This window comes from Gouania willdenowi, chromosome 11 (genome assembly GCF_900634775.1).
Source record: "Gouania willdenowi chromosome 11, fGouWil2.1, whole genome shotgun sequence".
Classification (NCBI taxonomy): Eukaryota; Metazoa; Chordata; class Actinopteri; order Blenniiformes; family Gobiesocidae; genus Gouania; species Gouania willdenowi.
Genome location: NC_041054.1, coordinates 22730276 through 22756184, shown reverse-complemented (window position 1 = coordinate 22756184; position 25909 = coordinate 22730276). Strand labels below are relative to the sequence as shown.

Below are 25909 nucleotides of genomic sequence, written 5' to 3'. Positions count from 1 at the left end.
GATGATTTTACTGATGATTTTAATTGATTTTACTGATGATTTTAAATGTTCTTATTGATTTAAATGTTCTTATTGATTTTAAACAATTGAATGTTTTATCATGTAAAGCACATTGAGTTGCCTTGAGTATGAAATGCGCTATATAAATAAATTTGCCTTGCCTTGCCTTGCCTTGCCTTGCCTTGCCTTTGTTAAACATTTGCCATGTTTACATGGGAGATTTAGTTCAGAATAAAAGTTAATTTCTCTTTAAACTGACCTTGTAAAGTCTTAATTCCGAATGCAAATGCAATTCCGAATTAAACTTCAATCCGAATTGGGTGCCTGGTTTGTTCTGAATTAAATAATTCTGCGATCTTGTAAACACTTAATTCTGCCTTCAGTTAATTACGGTCGTTCTGCACATGTTCGATTTCTTGTGATGACATGCTGCTGACGACATAGTACATGCTGGCTGCCCATTATTGTTATGTGGTCTTCTATGTTGTTGAAAATGTTTGTTGTGTGTTTTTTCCCGATAGACGTTGTACGACACGTTCAATCAGGACCCTTCCCAACCCCCAGACCTAAAGCAGAATTGAATAAAGCTGAATAAACCGGTTTTCCGCGTAAACCTCAGTTTGGAATTACTATTTCCATGTAAGCACGAAGCAGAACACTTTAATTCCGAATAACTCATTCAGAACTACAAAAACATCATGTAACTGTGGCCATTATGTGCATTAAAACAAGTACCGGTATATATTTAATTTATATGAAATAAACTTTGAGTGACGTCAGAGACTTGAATGCCTCATTTCCCTGCATTCCATTACTTTGTTTCTTATGTAGTGTTACATACATATGAAAATGTATATTATAATCCACTGATATGCCCGCTCAGGTGGTAGTGTATATGGGCCTATGAGCCGGCTCCACTGGCTCCTTGTGTGGTGCAGAACCTGTTGCAGCGGTGAGACTGACCCCCAATTTCCACTGGATGCGGCTCCGCTGCGTTACGTCACCGCCTCGTCACTGGAGCTGATAGGTTTCCACTTTATTCTATGTGTTAATTTCCACCGGGTCCACTGCGGTGTGAGTCTGCTCCTTCCCAGATGTGGTAGTCCGGTACTCCGCCAGATATACGCAGCGATTCTATTTATGGCGGACACCGGAGCACGACGCATCAATAAGCACACAGCAAATGAAGCTAAAGAGGAAATTAAGCACGTACTCCGCAATAAAATATCGGATTACTTTTCAAAATAAAACACTTCAGATTATATTTCAAGTAAATACATGACCAAAATGTCATAATGTGTAAAAACAAATTCACATCCACTATATTGATTCCTCTCATACTGTAACTATACTGTAAACTGCAGCAACTTTGATTTAGTTCATGTTTTACTGGTGCAGTTTTATCTCTTCTCTGTTAGCTGTTGATAAAAAATGTGGCTATGACAAATCCAGAGAGTCCAACCTTCTTGTTCTCCTTCGTTAGGAACACTGACCTGTTTATTGTTGCGTTTATAACACATACATTTAACTGCATTCTTGTGCGATTATATAAATATCGTTAGAACTGCACTGTCTGACGTCACAGTCGTTCAACCAGAGTGCACCGTGGCACACGCAAAACGCAACCGGTGGGGATTACCGGACGGCGGACAGCAGTGAAAAACCGGATGGGTGCCGTGGCGCAGCGGAGACGTATCCAGTGGAAACCCCGAGTGAGAAGGCTCGTATGACCCAGTGAAGGAGGGTTAGAGCTGTAAATCTTTACCCAAACCCAACCCCAGGGGTTTGGGTTCAGTCTAAATGTTCATCATACATGGGCTCACGTCAAGTTGTCTCTGGTATTTGGAGAGAGCTGACGTGTTTTCATTCGCTCCGATAACACGACCTTGGCTACAGCTGGCTACTGCTGAACAGCCTGAAAAATTGGGCCCAAGACTGAAGGAAAATGGTGAAAAAACCGCAGGGAGGCCCTTCAGAACCCAATTCGGGTTTGGAAGAGGTCAAGGAGATGATACGCGAGGGTCTACGAAACCGCCGAGATAAAGTCGTTGGAAAAGACGCTGGAAAACTCACTGGAAAACCTACAAAGCGAAGCAAAGGTACTGAAAGAAAAGAATGAAAGAAATGCTGAAGAGATAAAATTGTTGAACGCCAGGGTTGAACAGCTGGAACAAAAGGAAAGAGAGAAAGATGTCACCATCACAGGCCTAAAGATAAACCCCAGGAGTTACGCGAGTGACGAAGAAACAAAATCGATTGAACAACAGGTCATTGACTACCTGGAGTCAAAGGACATTGTCCTGAACCCTGACAACATCAACTCCTGCCATCTCCTGCCAAAGAAAAATGATAACAGAGCTGTAAAAATAACCTTCACGAATATGAAATTCAAAGGAGAACTACTGAAGTAAGGAAATAAACTCAAGGGAACGAAGGTGTACGTCAATGAAAACCTGACGAAACAAAATGCAAGCATTGCATGGAAGGCACGCCAAATAAAAAAAGGAGGAAAAATTGTGAGGACGTGGACAAGAAACTGCAGGATTTATATCCCCACCACTGGGAGAAGAGAACGGAAAACCAATCCTCATCAAAACGATGGAAGACTTGGGAAAAATACGAAGGATCCACCTAAACAACAACATTACTGATGGTAATCATGGATATGGACCCAGATCTATATAAACACTGGAAACAAAACTCAGACTGTGATTATTTTACGGAGACTGAATTAAATGTGGAAACCAAGAGTAAAAAAGGTCTGTCATTTATTCATTTCAATTGCTAGGTGGTGGGGTGATTAAGGATTACATTAAATTTAAATTCAAGTGTTTATTGTCATATGTGCAGTTAGAAACACGTTTTCCTGTACAATGAGATTACAACCTTGCTTATGAACTAAGATATAATACAATGAAATTACTACCTTGCTTATGAACTAAGATATAATAATGTGTTTATACAAGTTAAATCTAACAGTGGAAAATACAACACTGCCAATAGAACTAACAACAGCTGGATTAACCTTGATGTAGAGACAAAACAAGCTGCAAACTTGTGTGTCCAAAAGAGACATTCCCGAGTGGTGACATTATGGATGAAAAGGGAAAAACCTTCCAAACACCTTCGAAAGAGGAACTATTCTTGAACTGGAGGAATGCTGACAACGTCTGGCAGGGAACAAGGCCAACACGAACAACGATAGAGAGGAGGAGGAATAAAAACAAGACAACACTGACTACAGATGAGAATACACAAAAAAGGACTGTTCAGAACAACTCCAGAATGTTTGACCAGAGAGACATGTAAACTTATGTAAATTTGCAACGGTAAAACAGGGGACGGGACCCAGATAAGCAAACTGCTTCTCTCGTCTCCTTTTTCGGCATGTACAAAAAAAAAAAAAAAAAAAAAAAAAAAATAATAAAAAAAAAAAAGTGAATGTAACCATGTCGGAAATAAACTGAATAAATACAATAAAAAATAAATAAAGTTTGGGAGCTGCATGGTAAACGAGAGGTCAGGTGATGCGTTTCGATTAGTGCAAGAAAGATGCACAAATAGATTCTGATGAGTTGAATCTAAGGCTGGCCTCTGAAAAATGAATAATTAATATTTTTAAAATGTATAAACAACTTGTTCATCAGCTGTGCAGATTTGAATAGTGTCAGGCTGTAATGATTTTGGGCTTTAAAAAACTGCTTCATTCTGGTTTGGACAAGTTCAGGCTGTATTCTGTCAGGCTTGGCCTGTGACGGGCCCAATTACAGCTCTAATAGAGGTGTGTTTGTGTGGCCACCTGCTTATGAGAAGCCTCTGCCCAGTGGTTATGAAGTCTTGATTTTATGTTTTCTGGTAACAAACCTGATGATGACAGTTATTTTTTGAGCTGCTTTTGCCCCTGGTTCGAGGTTGACATGCCTTGATGTTGCTTTGGTCCAAGGTTGAGACCCTTGTACTGCATGTTTGGAGCTAATTTTGCATGCTAAATTGGGATTTAATTGAATGGCATATTCGGTCCCATATTTGTATTTGTTTATCATTAGTGTAAAGTCAACTAAACTCAAGCCATTCAGTGCGGTTCAGACTCATTCTGGTATTTGTTTGGAGGTAGAGAGACATTATGCATTGTTAATTTTGGGAGCGCATACGCACCCCTTATGTGCACCCCTGGGTAAAGTCATGTTTGTTATTTAGAGGATAAAATATTATCAATAGATGCAAGGAGGCCTCATCATGGTTTTGATTGTACCTGTCCAGGGGATCTTCAGGCTCAGGGCTGATCAGCAGGCCAAACACTGCATCCAGAATGTCTCTCATGGTGATTTGGGCATTGTAGTTTCGGTCAAATATGTTGTGGCAGATGCGTCCCACGTTGTTGATATTGCAGTGATATATCTTCATTGGTGTTAAGAAGGAATTACTTTCAGACCCAAAGACACACAAATAAGGCTGTAATCAGACCAATAAGTTTCTGTTTTAAGAACCAGTTCAGAAGACTGAACCTTAGTGATTGTGTTTAAACTAGTTTAGGCATCTCTACATTTTCTGCAATTTAGGGGTTTGTAAATTTGTAAGCACAATGGCATTTATAAGCTTGTGAAAGACTATCGAGAATGCTATAGTTCGCAGTGTTTTATTATACTTTAGTAGGTCTTGAATCAAACCTGCATTTCATTCCTCTATTTTAGACTAGCATCTTTTGTCAGGACGACCAGTTGTGTTTGCTCTGTGAACTCACCTTTTTAGTGTTTTTTTCCTTATTAAATCATATCTGAGTTTGTGTTGAAGTCTGTTTTTTTGCTTAATTAATATTAATGTGTTTCGATTAATATGATATAACAGCCCCATTAGATTTCAGGATACAGGTGTTATGAAGCGTATCACTGGTGGCTTCACTGGATAGTCCGACCCAAACTGGCAGAACAGCTCAAAAACTCCTTTTTCATATGGAGTGTCAGGAGGACCCTCCATTAAAAGTTTCCAGAATGCTGAAAAAAAACAAAAAAACAATATACCCAATACGTCAGTTACTACTATATCAATTTAAGGGATGATCTATAATGTAACCAGGTCATTTTGTTTAGAATATTCTTGAGACTAACTGCAAAAGTAGAGGAAATCTTTCTCCATTCGTACTATTTTCGACCAAAAGAACCAAGTTTTTGTTCAGTGTTATTGTGAGTACCAGTGCTTAATTAATTCCAATCTAATTATGTTATTTTTCACGCCCCTCTCTTGGATGTCACTGTGGTAACGCCATGAGCAGTTTAAAACTAGAATGCCCATTTACATTGCGTATTACGGTAACGTCGTCAGAAGCCAAAAATGTATCATAATTACAGAAAACACACCCAATACATACAGTCTGTAGAAGCACAGTTTTACCAGTGGGTAGGCTGCAGTGACCATCCAGGAATGGCTTGTTTTCCTCATTCTGGGAGTTGGCAGGCTCAGGGAGGACACATTTATAGATGTAGAGACCAGAAAAACTTGTTTTTTCATAATATTGGACATTGAAAATCTTCCTGTTAGTATACAAAGCTCAACATAATCAAACTCCTGTATATCTTAAAGACCTTTTAGTGCCTTATCATCTGGGCAGAACGCTCCACTCTCAGTTTGCTGGTCTACTAAAAGTTCCAAATGTGTCTAGCAGTAGAATAGGAGGCAGAGCGTTCAGCTACCAGGCTCCCCACCTTTGGAACCAGTTCCTAGTCTTAGTACGGGAGGCTGCTACTCTCGCCACCTTTAATGCTAAACTGAAAACCTACTTATTCGCAAAAGCGCAGCCAGCCAAGATTGACTCATTTCTTATCGCCAGGCAGTTTCTGCAGAGAGCGGCTCTTACCCCCCACTCCCTCCTCCCGCTCCTTCCCTACATTCCCACCTGGAACTGTTGATACTGAACTGTCGCCACACATCATCTGGCTGTTGACAGTAGCGCAGCTACGGGTCTTCAATTTCAAAAGCCTTCGTCGTCCATCTCCCCCTCCCCCAATCCGTGCCACATGGAAGCGTGGTTGCAGCACCCATTGGCAGCCCGCCCATGTCCCCAAATGGCTGGAATCCTGTTCTCCTGGTTTTACACTGCCTTCTCTGATTAGGAAATCCAGTCTCAAACTGGCCGTTTTTCCCCGTACCTCTCCTCCTGTTTTTATCCTTTTTCACTTAAATATGAGGGTGCCGCAAATGGCTGCGCCGGTGTGTTGATGTGAGTTATTTGCTGCAACTGCCAAGTCCAATTCCTTTCATTGTTCTAAACTGTACCTGGCCAATAAAATGATTGATATATTTACAGTGAATCCCAAAGCAAACCCAAAACTAAGTAAGAACAAAAGATAAGGGCATTGGGATGCCAGGCTACATTTTACAAATCCCGAATGTCTTGGAGTGAGCCGTGACGCTTACAATGTAGTGTTGTGTTCAAGACCGCACTATCCGAGACCAAGACTTGCCCGAGACCAGAATGCACCGAGACCAAGACAAGACCAAGACTTTCGGGAGCCGAGACCGAGTCAAGACCAAGACCGAGACAAGCCGAGACCGAGACCAAGACCAAGACCATAAACATTATTTTTTTTCAATTTAAAAAAAATATATAAATAAATAAAATTATGACAAGGTTCAACAGTTAAATAACATCTCTCTTTAATTTTAGTATATTTTAAATACATTTGACGGACAAAAAAGGTGCCTGCAAAAAATTTACTAAAATATTAAAACTACTACTGCTACTGATAAATTCACAATTATTCTACATATTTGAAAAAACAAGATTTTTTATGTCAGCTGAATGTACAGCAAGTGTTTAAAAGTATTTCTGCCAAGAAATAATGATTCTTGATTCTGATTCTTTCAGTTGTTCAGGTTTAACAGGTCACAGAGTTCATAAGATATTTTTTTTATTTGAAAAAGCCTTTACACAGGTTATTTTATTAATTCACTTAGTTGATATAGTTTAATTTGGTTACTGTAATGTAACTAGGATATTTAATTAACAAAGGTTTCCAACTGTAACTGTAAAAGTGAAACTTTCTGAAATAAAACTACAAACAAGTTGTCATCAGTGTAAAAAACATAGAGCTACAGGTAGATGTGAAACTAAATAAAACAAACTCAAACACTGGAAAAGTCATGTAACAAATTAATCAATAGTTATTGTTGAGAATTATTATTATTCTGGATACAGTGGAAACAGAAACTATAAAAATAATTATATTGTGAACCTGTTTATATTGTGGGGAACATATTATATACATAAATGTAATTGGAGTCTAAAGCCACAAAAAAAAAACACCACTTTAAAAAGATAATAGACTAATATAAAACCTCTTTACAGTTATTTGAGTCATTCTGGCTTGTGCAACTCTGCGGCGATGACGCGCTGGTGACGACATAATCCAAGATGGCGGCGGCCCGGACTAGAGCCGACATTATGTAATAAAGCCTTAAAAGACATGGATATAATGAAAAGAGTGGATGGACAGATGCATAAACATGCAGACTTTCACACGGACACACACAGACTTATTAAACACACACAGACTTATTAAACACACACTGACTTATTAAACACACACTGACTTATTAAACACACACAGACTTATTAAACACACACAGACTTATCAAACACACACTGACTTATTAAACACACACGGACCTCAGTAAACACGGTAAACCGAACAGGCTTTTCCGGTCGGCTGGCACTAGGACCCAGAAGCAGAGTAAGTGCGTCCCCTATCCAGCCTTCACAGGCTGTAATATCATCAGTTTATCATTTCACCAGTTATTAGAGCTACTGTCTTTACCAGGGAGATAATATTTATTACTGGTGATTGTTTTCTGGAGTTTTACTGGGATTTTTACCGGTGATTAGTTCATTTCTCCCTTGCGCTCCGCGGTCCAAACTGACACCGTAGCCACACACGTATGAGTGTCACACACGTCACTCAGTCACATTAAGGAAGGTTGCGCTCATTATACGGGGTGGATTAAATAATGAATAAAGGATTGTTTTATCCCGTTCTTCTTCGTGTTATTATCACATTATAAAAAAGTTTTAAAATAGCAGGAATTAGTGCTGGTCTCGAACGGTCTTGACGGAAAATCCCGAGTCCGGGCAGCCCGAGTCCAAGACAAGACCGAGTCAAAATGCTTCAGAGACCGAGACAAGACCAAGACCTTTAAAATTTGATCTCGAGACCGGTCTCGAGACCAAGACCGGTCTTGACCACCACAACACTATTACAATGTAGGTAGTGAACACACAGTCAGCTAATGCCGGCAGCTTAACATCTGTTGACTTGTTGCTACTGACATCATCATTCCATTCATCTGTCAGTTATTATTTTTCTAGTTACTGGTTTCATTATGCTTGTGCGCACTCTTCAATAACCATGTTACCAGTCAAACAACTTCCACTGTGAGCATTTGTGTTTGTTAGCAGCTAACTCATCACCATTTTGACAGCAGCACTTCCAGGTTTGCAGGAAACCAGAGGAACTAAACCAAGTCATGTAAATAGTGGTGATTGGTGGGCTGGTGTTAGGACACACCATTTGGACAGGTATTTTTTATTTGTTATGGATTTTTAAAACATTGGAGGGTGAATTAATTTACATTAATTTATTATGTATTCTTGGATAGTTCATGTTTTGTTGTTTTGTATCTTCTTTATGATACATTATTTTGTTATTGAGTTAATTGATTTAGATTGGGTTTGGTCTGCTTGTGGGAGGGGTTACAGGTAGAGGCTGCCTGTAAAGGAGGTGGAGTTTAGATTTTTGGTCCGAGCCCGACCCGAGTTCACCACGTCCAAAAGGAGCCAGTTGCGGTGGCTCGGGCATCTGTTTCGGATGCCTCCTGGTCGCCACCCTCGGGAGGTGTTTCAGGCATGTCCTATTGGGAAGAGGCCTCGTGGAAGGCCCAGGAAACGCTGGAGGGTCTCTGAGCTGGCCTGGTGTTACCTCGGGGTCCCCCCAAAATGGCTGGAGGAGGTGTGCGTGGATCGGGAGGTAAAGCGGAAGAAAATGGAAGGATTAAAGAAAAAAAAAAAAAAAAAAAAAAGGCCCGGCCCAAAATCACTATCGGCCCACCGGGCAAATGCCCGGTACGCCCAATGGCCAGTCCAGTGGTGCCGACTGTACCAATGGAAACCAATGGAAACACACCTTTGGCTGTCATTGATAACCCAGGCTTTGTATTTGTACTGTATCTGTCATCCAGATTTTAAATAGTGAAAAATGTTTGGCCAAATGCCCTTTCTATTGTAACCCGTTTCTATTTATCCAGGCTTGGGACTGGCACTAATACTACACAACAGGTGTACATAGGCTAAGCATCTTGTATTGTAAAAAAAAATTTTTTTAATCCCATTTAGAGGTAATACAAGTTTCCTTCCTAGTTACAAACATTAGAAATCTACCTAAAACACTTGGAGGATTGTCAGTGTCAATATTAACAAAATGAGGCACTAAGAGGTTGTAGTTGTCAAGTTTAAAGGTAGTAATAATAAATATAAAAAAACATATATCCAAAAAGACCTGTCTGATATTTTAGCTACACTGCATTGTGGGATCGGTTGAAGATGATCACCAAAATACAGCTTTTAATACTGACAGACTCTAGAGAAATGGAGTATTGAGGATTTCAAGCACTGGAATATACAGTAGTTAAAAATATTTTTTGTTTGCTTTGTTTTTAATTGTATTATTTGTAAATACGGATTGTTGACTGCAATGGACTGGCACCCTGATGGTTGTGACTTTTCACTGTTACAAAATACAAGAAACTCGAAAACAATAATGACCCATTAAGTGTTACTGTAACCATTAAATAACCACTTACTGAAGTCAGATTCTGATGGATAGATGCTGAAGTAAGGATGAGGATCACAATGTAAGTTTTTCAGCTCCTCAAGGATGCGCTTGTCCTTCTCCATGAAACGTCCATCTTTGGCCTCCTGAATTTTCCTTTTCAATGCACTAGTTTGATAAGAGTTAAGTTAAAATCTAATGTCTATGATGATAAGATTAAGCAAGTAAAAATTGTTGAGATACTTTAGATTCTATTTAAAGAAATAAACCATTTACTTTATTGAAAAGGTTCTATATTTTTTTTCACTTGTACAAAATCTATGAGTAGAACTAGTTGTAGGCAGACTTACTCATGAGTAGCATTCACTTTACTGTTGATCTGACTTGGTAGGACGACTTCAGCCAATTCATCATACACAGGAGAAAGTGAGGCTTGTTTGAGAAAATACTGGAAAAGATTAAACACAATCACTGTTCTGTAACATGACCCATGGCATGTAGATCTCTAGTTTCACTTTCTTTACAGTTATAAGAGATACTAACTTCACGGATTTTCAATGGGTCAGCTTTTGTCTTAGGTTTTCGCAAATCCAAAGACAGAACAGTCTCATTCTCAAACAGTCGGAGACCATTCTTGCTTGTCTCTGGCTTGAAGCAGCAGCCACCTTTGGGAAAAAAAAGGATCAGAATGACTACGAATAATTTGGTCTGTCATGTCAGAGAAACATCAGTAGGGAGGAATATCAATTGCCCTAGATTGATTTTGCAGACTTATCTCATGTAGCACATCTTGTCATCCCTCTATTGTGTGATAAACAAACCTCAGATATAATTGGAGAGAAACTATGTGTGGGCACCCTATACTGTATACTGTGTATTTTGACACCAGCATAAACGTATTTAGAAGAAAAAGCTGCAACAGATCAACCACACAGAATGGTCTACTCACCCCAAACTTGTCATTGTGATCTGGCAGCTGAGCTCACAGCAGCAAAAGAGCAGAGCGGAGCTCACAGAGGAATTTATTTACTAAACATGAACTTTTTCTTCTGAGAAATGATACGATACCTCAACATCAAACTCTATCATTTACCATCTGACTCTGGCTCTGAGGTAATCATCCACTGCTTTTTTATTTGCTGGCTCAACTGGAAAGCTAAGTAGTAAGCTAGCTAGCTACAAGTAGCAAGCTAACTAGCAGAAGAATGGCTCTTTCCACAACAGAATACAGCAGTCTTCTCCAAAAGATTACTGAACTGGAGACTACAGTGCAAGGAATACAAGTAAACATTGAGGTTAATGGACACTGTGGATATGATAATGATACGACTGTGCCGCTGTTTCAAAACAGCGGAGTGGATGAAGCTAACTCGCTACCAGCCTGTGCAAACAAAGCTATCAGGCCTAGGGAGGATCCTGTTCCCGTTGATAAGCCAACAGGTGCGAGTCCTCCTTGGAATACCCTGGGAGCTAAGCCTAAGAAAAAGTCATATCCACTTCAAAGGCTAACGGGCCGAGCAAAGCGCCCTGATATCAATAATGAGACGGACTGGCCTGCACTGCAGGGCTCTGTTCTTGGACCTCTTCTGTTTAACCTTTACATGCTTCCTTTAGGACAAATTTTACAGAACTGTAAGGTTGATTATCAGAGCTACGCAGATGACACACAACTATATCTATCACTGAACCCAGATGACTATGGTCCCATTGAGGTGTTGTGTGACTGTTTAGAAAAAGTAAACTGCTGGATGAGTGAAAACTTCCTTCAACTAAACCATAACAAAATGGAGGTGATTGTCATTGGTAACAAGGAAAAGAGGACAGCTGTCAGCAATTATCTTGAGTCTTGATCTTTAAAAGCTAAAGACCAAGTCAAAAACCTTGGTGTTCTGATTGACTCAGATCTTACATTCAGCAGTCAGATCAAATCTATCACAAAAACAGCCTTCTACCACCTAAAGAACATCTCCAGAGTGGAAGGTTTAATGGCTCAGAAAGATCAGGAGAAACTGGTCCATGCTTTTATATCCAGCAGACTGGACTATTGTAATGGTCTTCTGACAGGAATCCCCCAAAAGAGCATCAAACAGCTACAGCTGGTTCAGAACGCTGCAGCTCGGGTCTTAACCAGAACAAAGAGGTCAGAACACATTACTCCAGTTTTAAAGTCTTTACACTGGCTCCCAGTCAGCCTCAGAATAGACTGTTCTGCTGCTGGTGTATAAATCTGTGAATAGGTTTGGTCCAGAATACATCAGTGACATGTTAGTCAGGTATGAACCCAGCAGGTCTCTCAGATCTATGGACACAGGTCAGATAGTGGAGCCCAGAGCTCACAGTAAACATGGTGATGCTGCTTTTAGTTGTTATGCTGCAAAGAATTGGAACAAACTGCCAGCAGAGCTGAAGTCAGCATCTAATGTGAACATTTTTAAATCAAAGTTAAAGGCACTTTTTTTCTCTACTGCATATGATTGAGAGAGAGATTTTTGGTCATGTTGTTGATGTAATGATGATTTTACTGATGATTTTAATTGATTTTACTGATGATTTTAATTGATTTTAAACAATTGAATGTTTTATCATGTAAAGCACATTGAATTGCCTTGAGTATGAAATGCGCTATACAAAAAAATTTGCCTTGCCTTGCCTAACTGTTTTCCTTTGCACCTGCAATACTGACAATTGCAGAAATAGAACAATCCAGAACACCCAGTTGTCTCACCATCACAAGATGTCTTTAATAATAAACTCACTCAAAATCACACATTGTTTAAGCACAAAGTTTTCCTCAAATATATTATTCTCACTAATTCATTCTTCTCGCTAAAAGTTGCCATTGCAATTAGAGTTCATAACACACACAGTAAAACTGATTGTGTACATTAATGCTTTGTTAGCATGAAAGTCAAAAACTTTACCTGTAGCATTGCTGATGCAATAGAGAACTGTGTTGACCACTTTTCCAAGAAGAATTGAGTCCACGATGATGTTGGATTTTATCAAGTTGGCTGCGACATCCATTGGTTTGGTAAGAGATCTGTGTACAAATAATAAGAATCATCTAAAATCTCACTTCATAAACTGCGTAACTAAGAGCCAGCTCTTTTGGCTTCCAATCGTTTACCAAAAAATTTAAACAAATGTAAAATGTTTACATTTTTGTCAAGCATACATCATAAGTATTATTTATCAGGTTTTATTTGTATATTTAACATCAAACAAAGGGCTAAGACAATAGTTGTTTCAATACTAAAGGTCCAGTTAGTCACTTATGAATGTACTGCTCCCATGTGTCTCTGCAAGTTGTTTGTGGAGCGATGTCTGTGTGATATGAACTGCATAGATGACTCAGTCTACACTGGTATTGTCCAATGTGTCCATTGCATTAAAATGTATCCGAACTGATCTTTGACTTTGACAATGATCTCCTCTTAGCCTCAGACAGAGGGTTGATCTTAGTTCTGGTACTCTTAGATCTCAGTGCAGCTTTTGATACAGTAGATCATCATCTACTTCTGCAGAGACTGGAAAGTGTTTATGGGATTAAAGAAACAGCGCTGGGTTGGTTTAAATCCTATTTATCAGACAGATCCCACTGTGTTCATGTTAATAATCTCTCCTCAGCGCACGCCAGAGTTAATCATGGAGTTCCACAAGGTTCAGTTTTGGGACCAATACTCTATACATTATATATGCTTCCACAAGGTAACATTATCAGAAAACATGATATAAATTTACATTGTTATGCGGATGACACACAGCTCTATTTGTCAATTGAATCAGATGAAACTCATCAGTTATTAAAACCCCAGGCTTGTCTTAAAGACATCACCACATGGATGAGCTGTAACTTTGTCTTTCTTAACCAGGATAAAACAGAAGTGATTTTATTTGGTCCAAAACACCTCAGAGAAAAATTATCAGAGCAAATAGTGTCTCTGGATGGCATTACTGTGTCACCCAGCACCACAGTAAAAAAAAACTTGATACTGACTTATTTTTTAATTCTCATATTACACAGATCTCAAGGTCAGCTTTCTTCCACCTCCGTAATATCTCTAAAATCAGGAATATCTTGGCTCAGAATGATGCTGAAAAACTAATCCATTCATTTGTTACTTCTAGATTAGATTATTGTAACTCACTACTGTCAGAAAGTCCTAGTAATGGACTAAAAAGTCTCCAATTACTCCAGAATACTGCAGCCACAATACTAATTGGAACAAACAGGAGAGAGCATATTTCTCCAGTGTTGGCTTCCTGAAAAATATAGACTAGAGTTTAAAATCCTACTGTTAGCATACAAAGCTCTACATGATCAAGCTCCTGTATATCTTAAAGACCTGTTAGTGCCCTATCATCCAGGCATAATACTCCGCTTTCAGTCTGCTGGTCTAATGGAAGTTCATAAAGTGTCCAGAAGTAGAACAGGAGGAAGAGCTTTCAGCTACCAGGCTCCTCGCCTTTGGAACCAGCTCCCAGTCTTAGTAGGAGAGGTTGCTATCCTCTCATCTTTAAGGCTAAACTCAAAATCTACTTACATGCTGAAGCGCAGGGGTGTAAAGTAACGAATTACATTTACTCTCGTTACTGTAATTGAGTAGCTTTTTTGTGTACTTCCACTTTTTTGAGTACTTTCTAAAATCTGTAATTTTACTTTTACTTAAGTCAATTTTGTTTCAAGTAACAGTACTTTGCTACATTGGAAATAAATTCCGTTGCAGAGTAAAATAAATCCAGCACGATTGTCCCACGCCTGTTTCTGTAACAAAAATTACAATATTTAATTTCAAGTAAAACCATATTTTTCATCAGTCCCCGTGTGTTTACTGGTGAGTGCAGGCTGGGGGCTCCGCAGCACCTTATCCGCCCTCCCGCAGCACTTTGTCCTCACAGGGGGGCCCTGTCTATAGGTCTCTCTTTATCTTCTCCCTCCAGAGTTTCCCGTGCACCTCATCCTCTAGCAGTGCCTGATAAGCCACCGTGCATCTTTACGCAATGTGTGCATTTTTTTTTATATATATGGTCAGAACCCCGTAGACCTCTTCCAAACCCAATTCGGGTTTGGAAGAGGTCAAGGAGATGATACGCGAGGGTCTACGGAACCTATCTGCCGAGATAAAGTCGTTGGAAAAGACGCTGGAAAACTCACTGGAAAACCTACAAAGCGAAGCAAAGGTACTGAAAGAAAAGAATGAAAAAAATGCTGAAGAGATAAAATTGTTGAACAGCTGGAACAAAAGGAAAGAGAGAAAGATGTCATCATCACAGGCCTAAAGATAAAACCCAGGAGTTACGCGAGTGACGAAGAAACAAAATCGATTGAACAACAGGTCATTGACTACCTGGAGTCGAAGGACATTGTTCTGAACCCTGACAACATCAACTCCTGCCATCTCCTGCCAAAGAAAAATGATAACAGAGCTGTAAAAATAACCTTCACGAATATGAAATTCAAAGGAGAACTACTGAAGCAAGGAAATAAACTCAAGGAAACAAAGGTGTACATCAATAAAAACCTGACGAAACAAAATGCAAGCATTGCATGGAAGGCACGCCAAATAAAAAAAGGAGGAAAAATTGTGAGGACGTGGACAAGAAACTGCAGGATTTATATCCCCACCACTGGGAGAAGACAACGGAAAACCAATCCTCATCAAAACAATGGAAGACTTGGGAAAATACGAAGGATCCACCGAAACAACAACATTACTAATGGTAATCATGGATATGGACCCAGATCTATATAAACACTGGAAACAAAACTCAGACTGTGATTATTTTACAGAGACTGAATTAAATGTGGAAACCAAGAGTAAAAAAGGTCTGTCATTTATTCATTTCAATTGCTAGGTGGTGGGGTGATTAAGGATTACATTAAATTTAAATTCAAAGTGTTTATTGTCATATGTGCAGTTAGAAACACGTTTTCCTGTACAATGAAATTACTACCTTGCTTATAAACTAAGATATAATACAATGAAATTACTACCTTGCTTATGAACTAAGATATAATACAATGAAATGACTACCTTGCTTATGAACTAAGATATAATAATGTGTTTATACAAGTTAAATCTAACAGTGGAAAATACAACACTGCCAATAGAACTAACAACAGCTGGATTAACCTTCATGTAGAGACAAAACAAGCTGCAAACTTGTGTGTCCAAAAGAGACATTCCCAAGTGGTGACATTATGGATGAAAAGGGAAAAACCTTCCAAACACCTTCGAAAGAGGAACTAGTCTTGAACTGGAGGAATGCTAACAACGTCTGGCAGGGAACAAGGCCAACACGAACAACGATAGAGAGGAGGAGGAATAAAACAAGACAACACTGACTACAGATGAGAATACACAAAAAAGGACTGTTCAGAACAACTCAAGAATGTTTGACCAGAGAGACATGTAAACCCATGTAAATTTGCGATGGTAAAACAGGGGACGGGACCCAGATAAGCAAACTGCTTCTCTCGTCTCCTTTTTCGGCATGTACAAAAAAAAAAAAAATGTAAAAAAAAAAAAAGTGAATGTAACCATGTCGGAAATAAACTGAATAAATAAAAAATAAATAAATAAATGGTATGGTGGCCATACCAGCCTGTCATTGCCCAATCCCATTAGGTCTCGGAAGCTAAGAAGGTCTGGGCAGGTAGTTGGATGGGAGACCACTGAGAATTCCAGGTGCCACAGTGGGGTGGCAGTCACCCCAGTGGTATCTGCCATTGTGTCCTTGGGCAAGGCACTACACCCACATTGCCTAGTACAGGGGTCAGCAACCTTTACTCTCAAAGGAGCCATTTTGCCTCATCTCGCCTGGATTAAAATCCTTCCGGAGCCGAAAAATGATCTGCTCAATGAAGATAATACAGTGTATAAAATTCAATATAGTTAAAATAGTATCGAATAATTTTGAGTTAATGATTTGAAGGGAATAACTTGAATTTGATAACACATGATCATATGTGACATGCTAATTTCTTGCAACATATCAATGTTTATTAATGTTGGCAATTAAATAAATCTTTCGCCACACAAATAAAATCTTTATTTTCTTCCGGAATAGTCTGTTTGTTTAGTTATCTTACCAGGGATTTAAAACTTAAGGTTCGCCGTAGCTGCAAGGAATGTTGATGATTTGTAGATGTTGTAGGAGGTGAACTAGGAAGGTGGATGAGTTATTGCACAATGTGATTTATTTTTAGAATAATTAACTAATTTATCATAATTTTATTTGTAGTTATTTTTACTCATCAATCAATACCCTCTGTAAAAATTATTTATTTATTTTTTTAAAGCTACAGGGAGCCATTGCAAAAGAGTCAAAGAGCCACATGAGGCTCCAGAGCCGCAGGTTGCAGACCCCTGGCCTAGTATGAATGTAGTGCATGAGTGAGTGTTGGTGGTGGTCGGAGGGGCTGATGGCGCACTATAGCAGCCTCACTTCCATCAGTCTGCCCCAGGTCAGCTGTGGCTACAATAGTAGTTTACCACCACTAAGTGTGGAGTGAAAGTATATTCCCTTAATTCTGTAACGCGACTTTGAGTGTCTATGAGAAAGCACTATATAAAACTGATGCATTATTATTATTATTATTGTTATTATTATAACAGCTACAGGTGTTGCAGACAATTGATCAGCAGTTTTGCACAATGATCATGTAATTTTAATTACAATTATTATTATTATTATTATTAATAATAATAATATAAAACTGTAATTGTAGGCGCGCGCACGTCACTCTGGGGTGTCAGTATATTGTTTTCCTCCTTCGTTTTTTGCAAATATATCCTTCATATATGACATGTGTTGTGAATGAGCAATGTTCTATTATTTCACACAAATGTATAAATTTCACAGAGCTGTATTTAATTTCAATCTTCTTCTGTTGGGGGCGGAGTTTCCCGGTTCTCATGATTTTGTGTGTACAGCAGGGTCAGAGCTGCCGTGGAGGTGTGCACATTATCTCGCCAGTATAAACGTTGTTTATAAATGAGGCCCCTGAAGAATGGTTCTGTTACTTGAAAATGTCTGCACTGACACAAGCACTATTACCTCTCATCAACTCATTTACAGACCTTGGAGTCGATGTTAGCTTACCAATGAACGGGAAGAAGGAATTGCTTGTTAAACTTCAAGTAGACATGATTTTCTTATCGATAATATAAATCAAAAGGGGAGAAAGAATTGACAAACTAATACCAAGTTTGTATTTTGTACCTGAAAATTTGGGTCCTAACCTCCAAAAAGGTAAGATCCTCTGAGTTAACCTACAATCGCTCCCAATACCCATTATACTTACTTGGCAATATATATTGTGCTGAAACAAATACAAAATTAGCAATTTACCCAACGTCGTTTCCATCTGTGAGACAAACGATTCGAAGTCTACAATCCGGAAACTTCATCTTGACTTTGTCAAGCTCCATCTTTCCAAGTTGTAGAGCATCATAAAGCTTTGTTTTCCCAGATGGCTCAAGTGTCCGAACGTGTTCCTTGAAATATAAATAAGAGCTAATGTTTAGTATTGCACAAAAGGAATGAACATTACCTATCACTGAAAAGTTAGTCTCAACAGTCAAATGCAAAATAAAAGCATAAAAAGTTTGAATTTACCTTAAACTTCTCCAATGTTTCTGTAAATGTGTGCATTATCTCTACTGCAGAATCAAACTTCACCAGACCAATGATGTGGTAGAAATCATAAGCCATGGTGCGTGAAGCAAAGTTATCAAATAGCTCTTTAACAGCATTGATCTTTTGCATTTGCAAATCTTCATAACAGATCTCAGACATTGAGGAACTGGAATCTATCAGCACCTACACAAAAAAAGAGCAACTCAATGCAGTTTATTTCATACACAAACAGCCTATTGAACTAGCAACAGATGACAAAATGACACCCATAGAATTTTGCGAAAAACTACAAATTACCAGAATGGCCTCTTTTGGTGTTCTGGAAGTGCCAAAGGTGTGATCATTACGATGATCCCCTGTTCTGGAAATAAAGTTATTAAAAGTAATTATTTACAAATTCACAAAAAACCTTCACAATAAATAGTACCGGTAATAACTAGAAATATTTACAAGGACTCACAGATTTGCCAGTTCGTTAACGTCCTCATTTTTTTCTTTTCCAGAGAGGCAGTCATAAACAACTATCATTTCAGGCTTCTCCTTGTTTTTGCTTAGATAAACACCAAGATTGTCTGTTTAGAGACAGAATAACTTATTACACCTGAAATAAAAATATTCATTACAATACATAAGAACATATGCTATTTATTTAACAATTCATCTAACAATATTGGGGGCCTGAGTTTGGCCTGTCAGCGTCCAATTTTTATTTATTTAATTTATTTATTGTTTTTAGGGACAGTACATAACAATGAACATTCAAAAAATTGAAATATGTCAGATTATAGCCATAGGCTAATTTCCATCTGTTGTCCTTAGACAGGCTGATGTAATAAAGTCACACTTAACAATAAAACAAGGCGAGACACAAAACACTATACAAAAGGATTACATACAGGACAAAAAACATAGGGATCATAAAATACAGTCACTTTTCATTTAAATGGAACACTGGGATCAGAACAACTATACTATCAAAAGAATGGACAGGATGCTGTAGGATGAAGAAAAGGACAGGGTATACAATAAATTTACATTATTGAGTTTCATTATCTTCTAAAAAATAAAGTAACTTATTTAAAGTGCCGCTGTGCATTGCAAATAGCCCTAAGTTGCCTTTAAAAAAAAAAGAAAAAAGAAATCACTTTAAGTGCCATAGTGCATTGCACATGGCCCTAGGTTGCATTATAAAAATATGGGGGCTTCCCTCACTGTGGTTGGTAAACTGTTCCACTGAATGCTGCCTTTGAAGGACAGGACGTTTTGACCAAAGGTAGTTTGGTCCTCGAGGCAGTTGTTCTGTATTTAATGTAGTTATTAAGAGGTGGTAGAGCCAACCCATGTAAGCTCTTATAAATAAGGCGTACATTTTTGAATTTTATGAAACTTTCAAGGCTGAGTAGATTATACTTTGAAAGAATATTGCAATGGTGGTATTTAGATGGTTTTTTGTCTAGAATTTTCAAAGCTTTTTTGTAATAAAGCCTCTCAATTGGTTTTAGAATTGTAATAAAATATGTAAAAGTACAGTACCGTATTTTTTGGACTATAAGGCGCACCGGATCATAAGGCACACTATCAATGAATGGGTCTGACCGGGTCTATTTTCATACATAAGGCGCACCGGTTTGTTATTATTATTATTATTATTATTATTATTATTATTAAGGCTCATTAAGTGAAACAAAATAGTCAGATAAGTCAAACTTTATTCAACTCATTAACAATAATTCTCAACATTGTTTAGGTTTAACACAAAATATAGAACAATACACTCACTTTTTCAGTTCAGTATGTTGAAGCACAGTACTGGTACATATCACTACACAAGGCGTCAAGTGGTGAAGCTTCATAGTTTACCAATGTTGTACTAAAACATTTTGACATATTAATTTCATACATAAGGCGCACCTGATTATAAGGCGCACTGTCGATTTTTGAGAAAATTAAAGGATTTTAAGTGCGCCTTATAGTCCGAAAAATATGGTACATTGCTCAAATTGTTGATAGGACCTTTTACATCAACCCTCTGACCCCTGGACTAGAAAGTAATGTTTAACACTTTGTAGAGGAAGTCTGCATTTCTATCGGCATTGTGCATTTTCTCCTTCATCAAACTTGTCTATAAATTAACTGTATAGGACTGAATGCACGCCTATGTTAATTATAGTCTCTTTATTGAATGTCAGCCCTGCAAGAAGCTGGAAACATGTTCAGTAAACTTGGCAGGGCTCCAGATCCCTATGACCCTTAACCAGGACAAAGTAGAAATCAACAATAGATGGATTGTTGACACATGATTATCCTGACGTCTTGGACTCATTGGCCTTCATTTATCAACCTTGTGTGAAAACGGGTGCAAATCTGAGTGAACATTTGGTTGTACGACAGGATCGACGTGTGATCCATGAAACTTTCATATTTGACTAATCTCAGCATACAAATGATCGGGTGTTAATAAATACGGCAGCTGAATTTGATCGTCATTAACATGTTACGTCCTCTTGTTTCGGAGGCCCCGCCCACTGAGGTTAAACAAGAAAAGAAGCTTTTCCAAGATGAAAATCAGCATCCTCACATCTGAGGTGGAACAAAAGAAAGATGTGCTTTTTGAACGTAGGAAAACTGGAATTTAAGTAGCACATTTAAACGCTCTGTGGAAGAGGATCAGCTACCAAGCAGGTGACGTCTGCCCCCCTGTGTGCACTGCGAGCAACTTCACAGCAGAGATCCTGTAGACACCCACAAATATGATGTTTATATTGGTTTCAATTAAAACGCTTTTAAAAAGACTAAATTGTGTCCCATGTCTGTGTTTATTATGCCTTCAGCTAATTTAACCTATAATTCATCACACTGCTTATTATTGCAGTGCATCTGTCCTCTGTGCCAACAGTGATACGTAGGAACCTTTATCATCCATACAGTACATTATTCTCCAAGAGCATAGCAGCGTGTCCCGTGTGCGTGGGTATGTGTGAGCACTGGGTGAATCTACAGTATGTACTCCTGCTGGGTGGCAGAGTTTATTAGTGAGGTTATTTTTAAAATTCATCTTATTTTGTAAAATTCGTCTTAATAATGAGTTTTGTTCTGTTCTGAATGTGTGTATGCTAAAAATGTAACAACAGCTGAGGCTTGTTTAATTATTGTTTTTTAATCTCAGTAAGATTTTGCTGTGCTGCAGCACAAATCCACACACAAGCTCAGACCTGATGTGAGATCTGATCGTAGCGTACGCTCACGTCACAATTGATAAATACAGACGCTTGCGTGAAAGATCTCAATGTAAAAACGGTTAATAAATGAGGGCCATGGTCTCTGGAGAGCTCCCAAAACTTCAGATGGCTCTCAATGTTATCGATGTTACTCACATTACTGGATACAAAGTCTGTGTGAATCAAATAGAGGAGCACAAATGGACTGTTTTCATCATTTTTGGCACAGTAACAACTCTTGTTTGTAATTTCTTTAAAGTCACAAATCAGATCTCATACTCTATATTAATTTATTTAATTTCTTAATTAAAATTAGGCTGTTGTCTTAGTGACGAACCTATACATTACCAACAAGTCATTTACAAATTACTATTTCATTTTGCAGACGCTTTTATCCAAAGCGACATACAACACGAGCAGTTAGGATTAAGGGACTTGCTCAGCATCCCACAGTGATGGACCAGGTTGGCTTCAAACTGGATACCCTCCAATTACAAGCCCACTTCCTTAACTGTTGGGCCAATACCACCCCCCAATTCACCAGCATTTCAAACACAAGTATATAATTAATTTTTTCACTTGTTTCAAACCTTTAGACAGGTAAATGAGGCACGGCTCTAGCAATCCTACATCTTTCAAACGAAGAGGCGGAGTGATACTGAGAAATGGAAAAGCCTTGATTTCCTCTGCCATGCTTCCAAAGGTCCTTCCAGTAGTTATCTGAAAGCTGGAATTACCGTATATAAATCAATAGAAAGGTTAATTACAGCTGATTATTAGACCTTTCCAGTAGACATGAAAGCACATACATATTCAAAAATAAACAGTATACTGCTATTATCACTCATCATTACTCATTTGATAGGGACAATAATAAGCATACAATACTACATACTTCAGCATTTATAGCTTAACCTAAATTGCATTGCCCATCCTTAGCTTTAAACCCAAATAAAAAGTCATGCCTTGACCAAGGAAGTACAATAAATATTGATCTTGTTGATTAATAACTGCAAATTATTATTTTTTCCAATCAAAAATAAAATAAAGCTGTGAGGGTGACAATCACTTGCTTTTTTTCTTTTCAACATAATAGTTTTTCTTGTGAAAACAATCCAAATGCTAAAGCATTAACTTATCACTAAGGAACTCTTAAACAAGCCGTTTTGGCAACTTTAATGCTTATTTTTTTCTTCTTTAACGTGTACTTTTGTTGTTGTTGCATAAAATACTTTAATAATTGGTTTGCTAAGGGAATCACATGAGCCCCTTATGTAGATAAACTGAAAACTGTGGCTCATAGTGAAATAAATCTTGAGGCACAAGAGACGAGGACAACCACACTTCTTTAAAAGACATAATGAAGTGAATGTTAAAAAATGTTGCTCTTTAACTGTGACATTTTTTAACTTAATCGCAACCAAAGGAAATTACTCTACTGCCCATTTTGTTTCCAAACCATGTATGAAAACCATAAGTCATGTTATGCAGAATCAAGCTTTGTTAGCCTACTTTTAGTAATGCAAATGTAATCACATTCGACATACAAGAACTTATTAGTGTAGTACTTACTTTTGATGAGTCACGCTGTCGTGAGCAATCCAAAGGTAATGGGTAGTAACTGATGGATGAACACTGAGTAAAATCTTCTCAATGACTGTGTCCTTCTTCAGGGATGTTTCTGTCAGAACCTGCTCTGAGCAGTTGGGAATCCTCTCTCCATCTATAGAAAACAAATGGCGCAAATACATTTACATCTTAATAATTTCCCTTTTGTATTGGACATTTTGACTTACCTGCATGTTCTGCTTTGTTTGTCAATCAATAAGGCAGTTATCAGTAACATGGTTTAGAGTTTTTGTGTTCCTTTCCTAACATGATTATGAATAATACAACTTTTTGCACTTTTTAAATCCTTTTAACTGTTGTAGCTTTGGGTATTATTATTTTAACTGATGTGTTTTCCTTACCTTTAAGTTTGTGCACAACTGATGATCTTTCGAGGGCTCCAGGGACTCCTGGAACAGTGACTGGTTCACAGAATCGTTTGCCGTCTTCATTCAAAAGTGAGTATGGAGCGTAGTTTTCAAATTCAGAGGACTCTTTCTATTGAAAAATACATTTTAGAGGTACGTTACAAATTACTAATATGAATCAAACTAAACTGTATTTATAGAGGTGCACATAACTTTTTCGTCTGTTATCAGGAGTGCACCTAGGGTTGTTGCCTGGTGCCCACTTTTTTAAATGCATTTTTTAAATAATAGCAGGAAAAAAACGGGGATGAGGAACAAGACCCAACATATTTCTAATAACACAGATCAATAAATCGAAGGTTTTTCTTCCGAACAACACGGACCTTTACTTACAAAGTTTAAAATGTCATTCCATATTCTCGTATGAATGATATCACAATGACATGATCAGTGCCCCCAGTTTGGGAACCAATGATGAAACAGATGGTAACAGCGGTGAAGGGATGGATGGATGACTTGTTTGGGTTAAAATTATTTAATCATTTAAGTCGTTATGTCACCATTTTTTTTGCATCTAATGTTTTTCCGCCATCTTATTCTACAAAAAGAATAATGCTGTTATCCAGTAATAAAAGGTTCAAACGATGTACGATTTGTCAGTCATTTTTTAACATTTTTTTGTAATTTTTATTTTCACCTATCATATGAAAATGGTTTTGAATTTGCCAAAATCACAGCACCGTGCTAATAACTTCATGTGAGAAAGTCTCTCTCCACAGTGTACACAAATTACATCACACCACACCACTTACAGTATGTGCACCCGTTAAGTACCTTTGCCTCTGATAAGAGGTATGCCCAGCAGTATGTTGAATACTCAAAGACATCAAGGTCCTCAATGGATTTTCCCCCTTGTGTTGTAGAGAGATCTGGCAAAATCTCTCGAAAGAGAATGTACAGGCCTTCAACCAGTGCAACCTGTTTCAACAAAAAAAAGTAAAAATGTTTTTATTTTTGATAATTTTATGACATTTGTAATTTTATTATAAATGTGAAGCATTTACCTTCTGAGTTCTGGATAAGGTTACATTCTTACAGAGCAACTGGAACAAGCTTTGACCGAGGGGACTGCATCCACTTAGCTTCCGTATGTAGCTAATGCATTTCTTTATCAAGTCCACTTGGGGTCGGTGTTTCTTTGAAAGAAATATATACATATACAGAAATTGAGCATCGCGTTTGTTCAGTCAAGCTAGCCTGCCCCATCAGCTGATAGTAGCTATTTACAACTGACAGCATCCATCCCCTAATTCAGTTAATCATCTAACTTATCGAATTCCATGCTTCCCATTGGTCAGAGTTAGTCACGTGCTGTATTTCAACCACAACAACACGCCCACCCCCACCCCAGCTCCTCCTCTTCTGTCTAAATAAACAGTGTCTACTGTTGCCATCTATCATCTGTGCTTCAGTTCCAGGGGGTCCTGCTGACCACTCTCTTTGCTTATGCCTTTCAATGTAGTTCATGGAAGAGCGAGGGAGAGCTCTCTTCCCTTTGGGCTTTCCACATAGCTGCTGGCATGTAAGAACAGGCTGGGCGATATATTGAGTTTTTAATAAATAACGATATATTTATCTAGGAGATTTTGCATAAGACTATCGTAATATTGATATAAGTCACGTAACATTAAAAGTTTCTTTCGTTGAGCCGCCAGTATGCCTTTTTCTCTTCTAGCTGTCCCTCTTGACCCCGCCCCGCCTCTCTCTCACTCTGTGCCTCTGATCGCAGCCGAAACAAACCACGCTGAAAGCTTCAATGACTCGTGCTGTGCCGTATGAAAGAGGGGCGAGATTACCAAAGTAGTGGGCTACCATCAGGGCTGCCAAGTTTCAGAAAATGACAAGAGTGAGACTTTGGCCGGTTTTAACGTTGATTTATACATAAAGACTGATGTCCTCACCTCCATGCCAGCAGCTCTTCCAGTACTGTGGCCTCCTAATGCTAGTTTTAATCAACCAGAAATTAGAAATGAAAACTAACAAGAATTTTGACAAAATACATTTATTTGTCAATATTTCATTTCAACCAATTCTCCATCATTTAGCTGGGGACATGTCTCATGTTGTAGGTGTTTGTCACAGATTTTGATGCATTGATGACAGAGGCAGGGGGCTTCCACTTAAAACACTGTGGACCAAGGCAGTGCTACCTTTACCTCAGCTCTCATTGTCTGCAACAGAAGGGAGGTCATTA

At 38.4% G+C, this 25909-nt stretch overlaps 1 protein-coding gene across 1 annotated transcript in view; it reads right to left on the bottom strand.

Annotated features, from left to right (window-relative positions):
* The window catches only part of LOC114472416 (uncharacterized), a 49761-nt gene that overhangs the window by 14658 nt on the left and 9194 nt on the right, over positions 1-25909 (bottom strand). The window contains exons 8-22 of the mRNA XM_028461666.1: positions 24720-24851; positions 24490-24633; positions 23650-23785; positions 23252-23402; positions 22270-22406; positions 18922-19033; positions 18759-18822; positions 18441-18644; positions 18174-18319; positions 12740-12858; positions 10362-10483; positions 10169-10266; positions 9850-9986; positions 4867-4991; positions 4253-4398 (exon numbers count right to left, since the gene is read on the bottom strand). Coding sequence (XP_028317467.1) covers positions 4253-4398; positions 4867-4991; positions 9850-9986; positions 10169-10266; positions 10362-10483; positions 12740-12858; positions 18174-18319; positions 18441-18644; positions 18759-18822; positions 18922-19033; positions 22270-22406; positions 23252-23402; positions 23650-23785; positions 24490-24633; positions 24720-24851 — 1973 coding nt within the window. The remainder of the gene's footprint in view (positions 1-4252; positions 4399-4866; positions 4992-9849; positions 9987-10168; positions 10267-10361; positions 10484-12739; positions 12859-18173; positions 18320-18440; positions 18645-18758; positions 18823-18921; positions 19034-22269; positions 22407-23251; positions 23403-23649; positions 23786-24489; positions 24634-24719; positions 24852-25909) is intronic.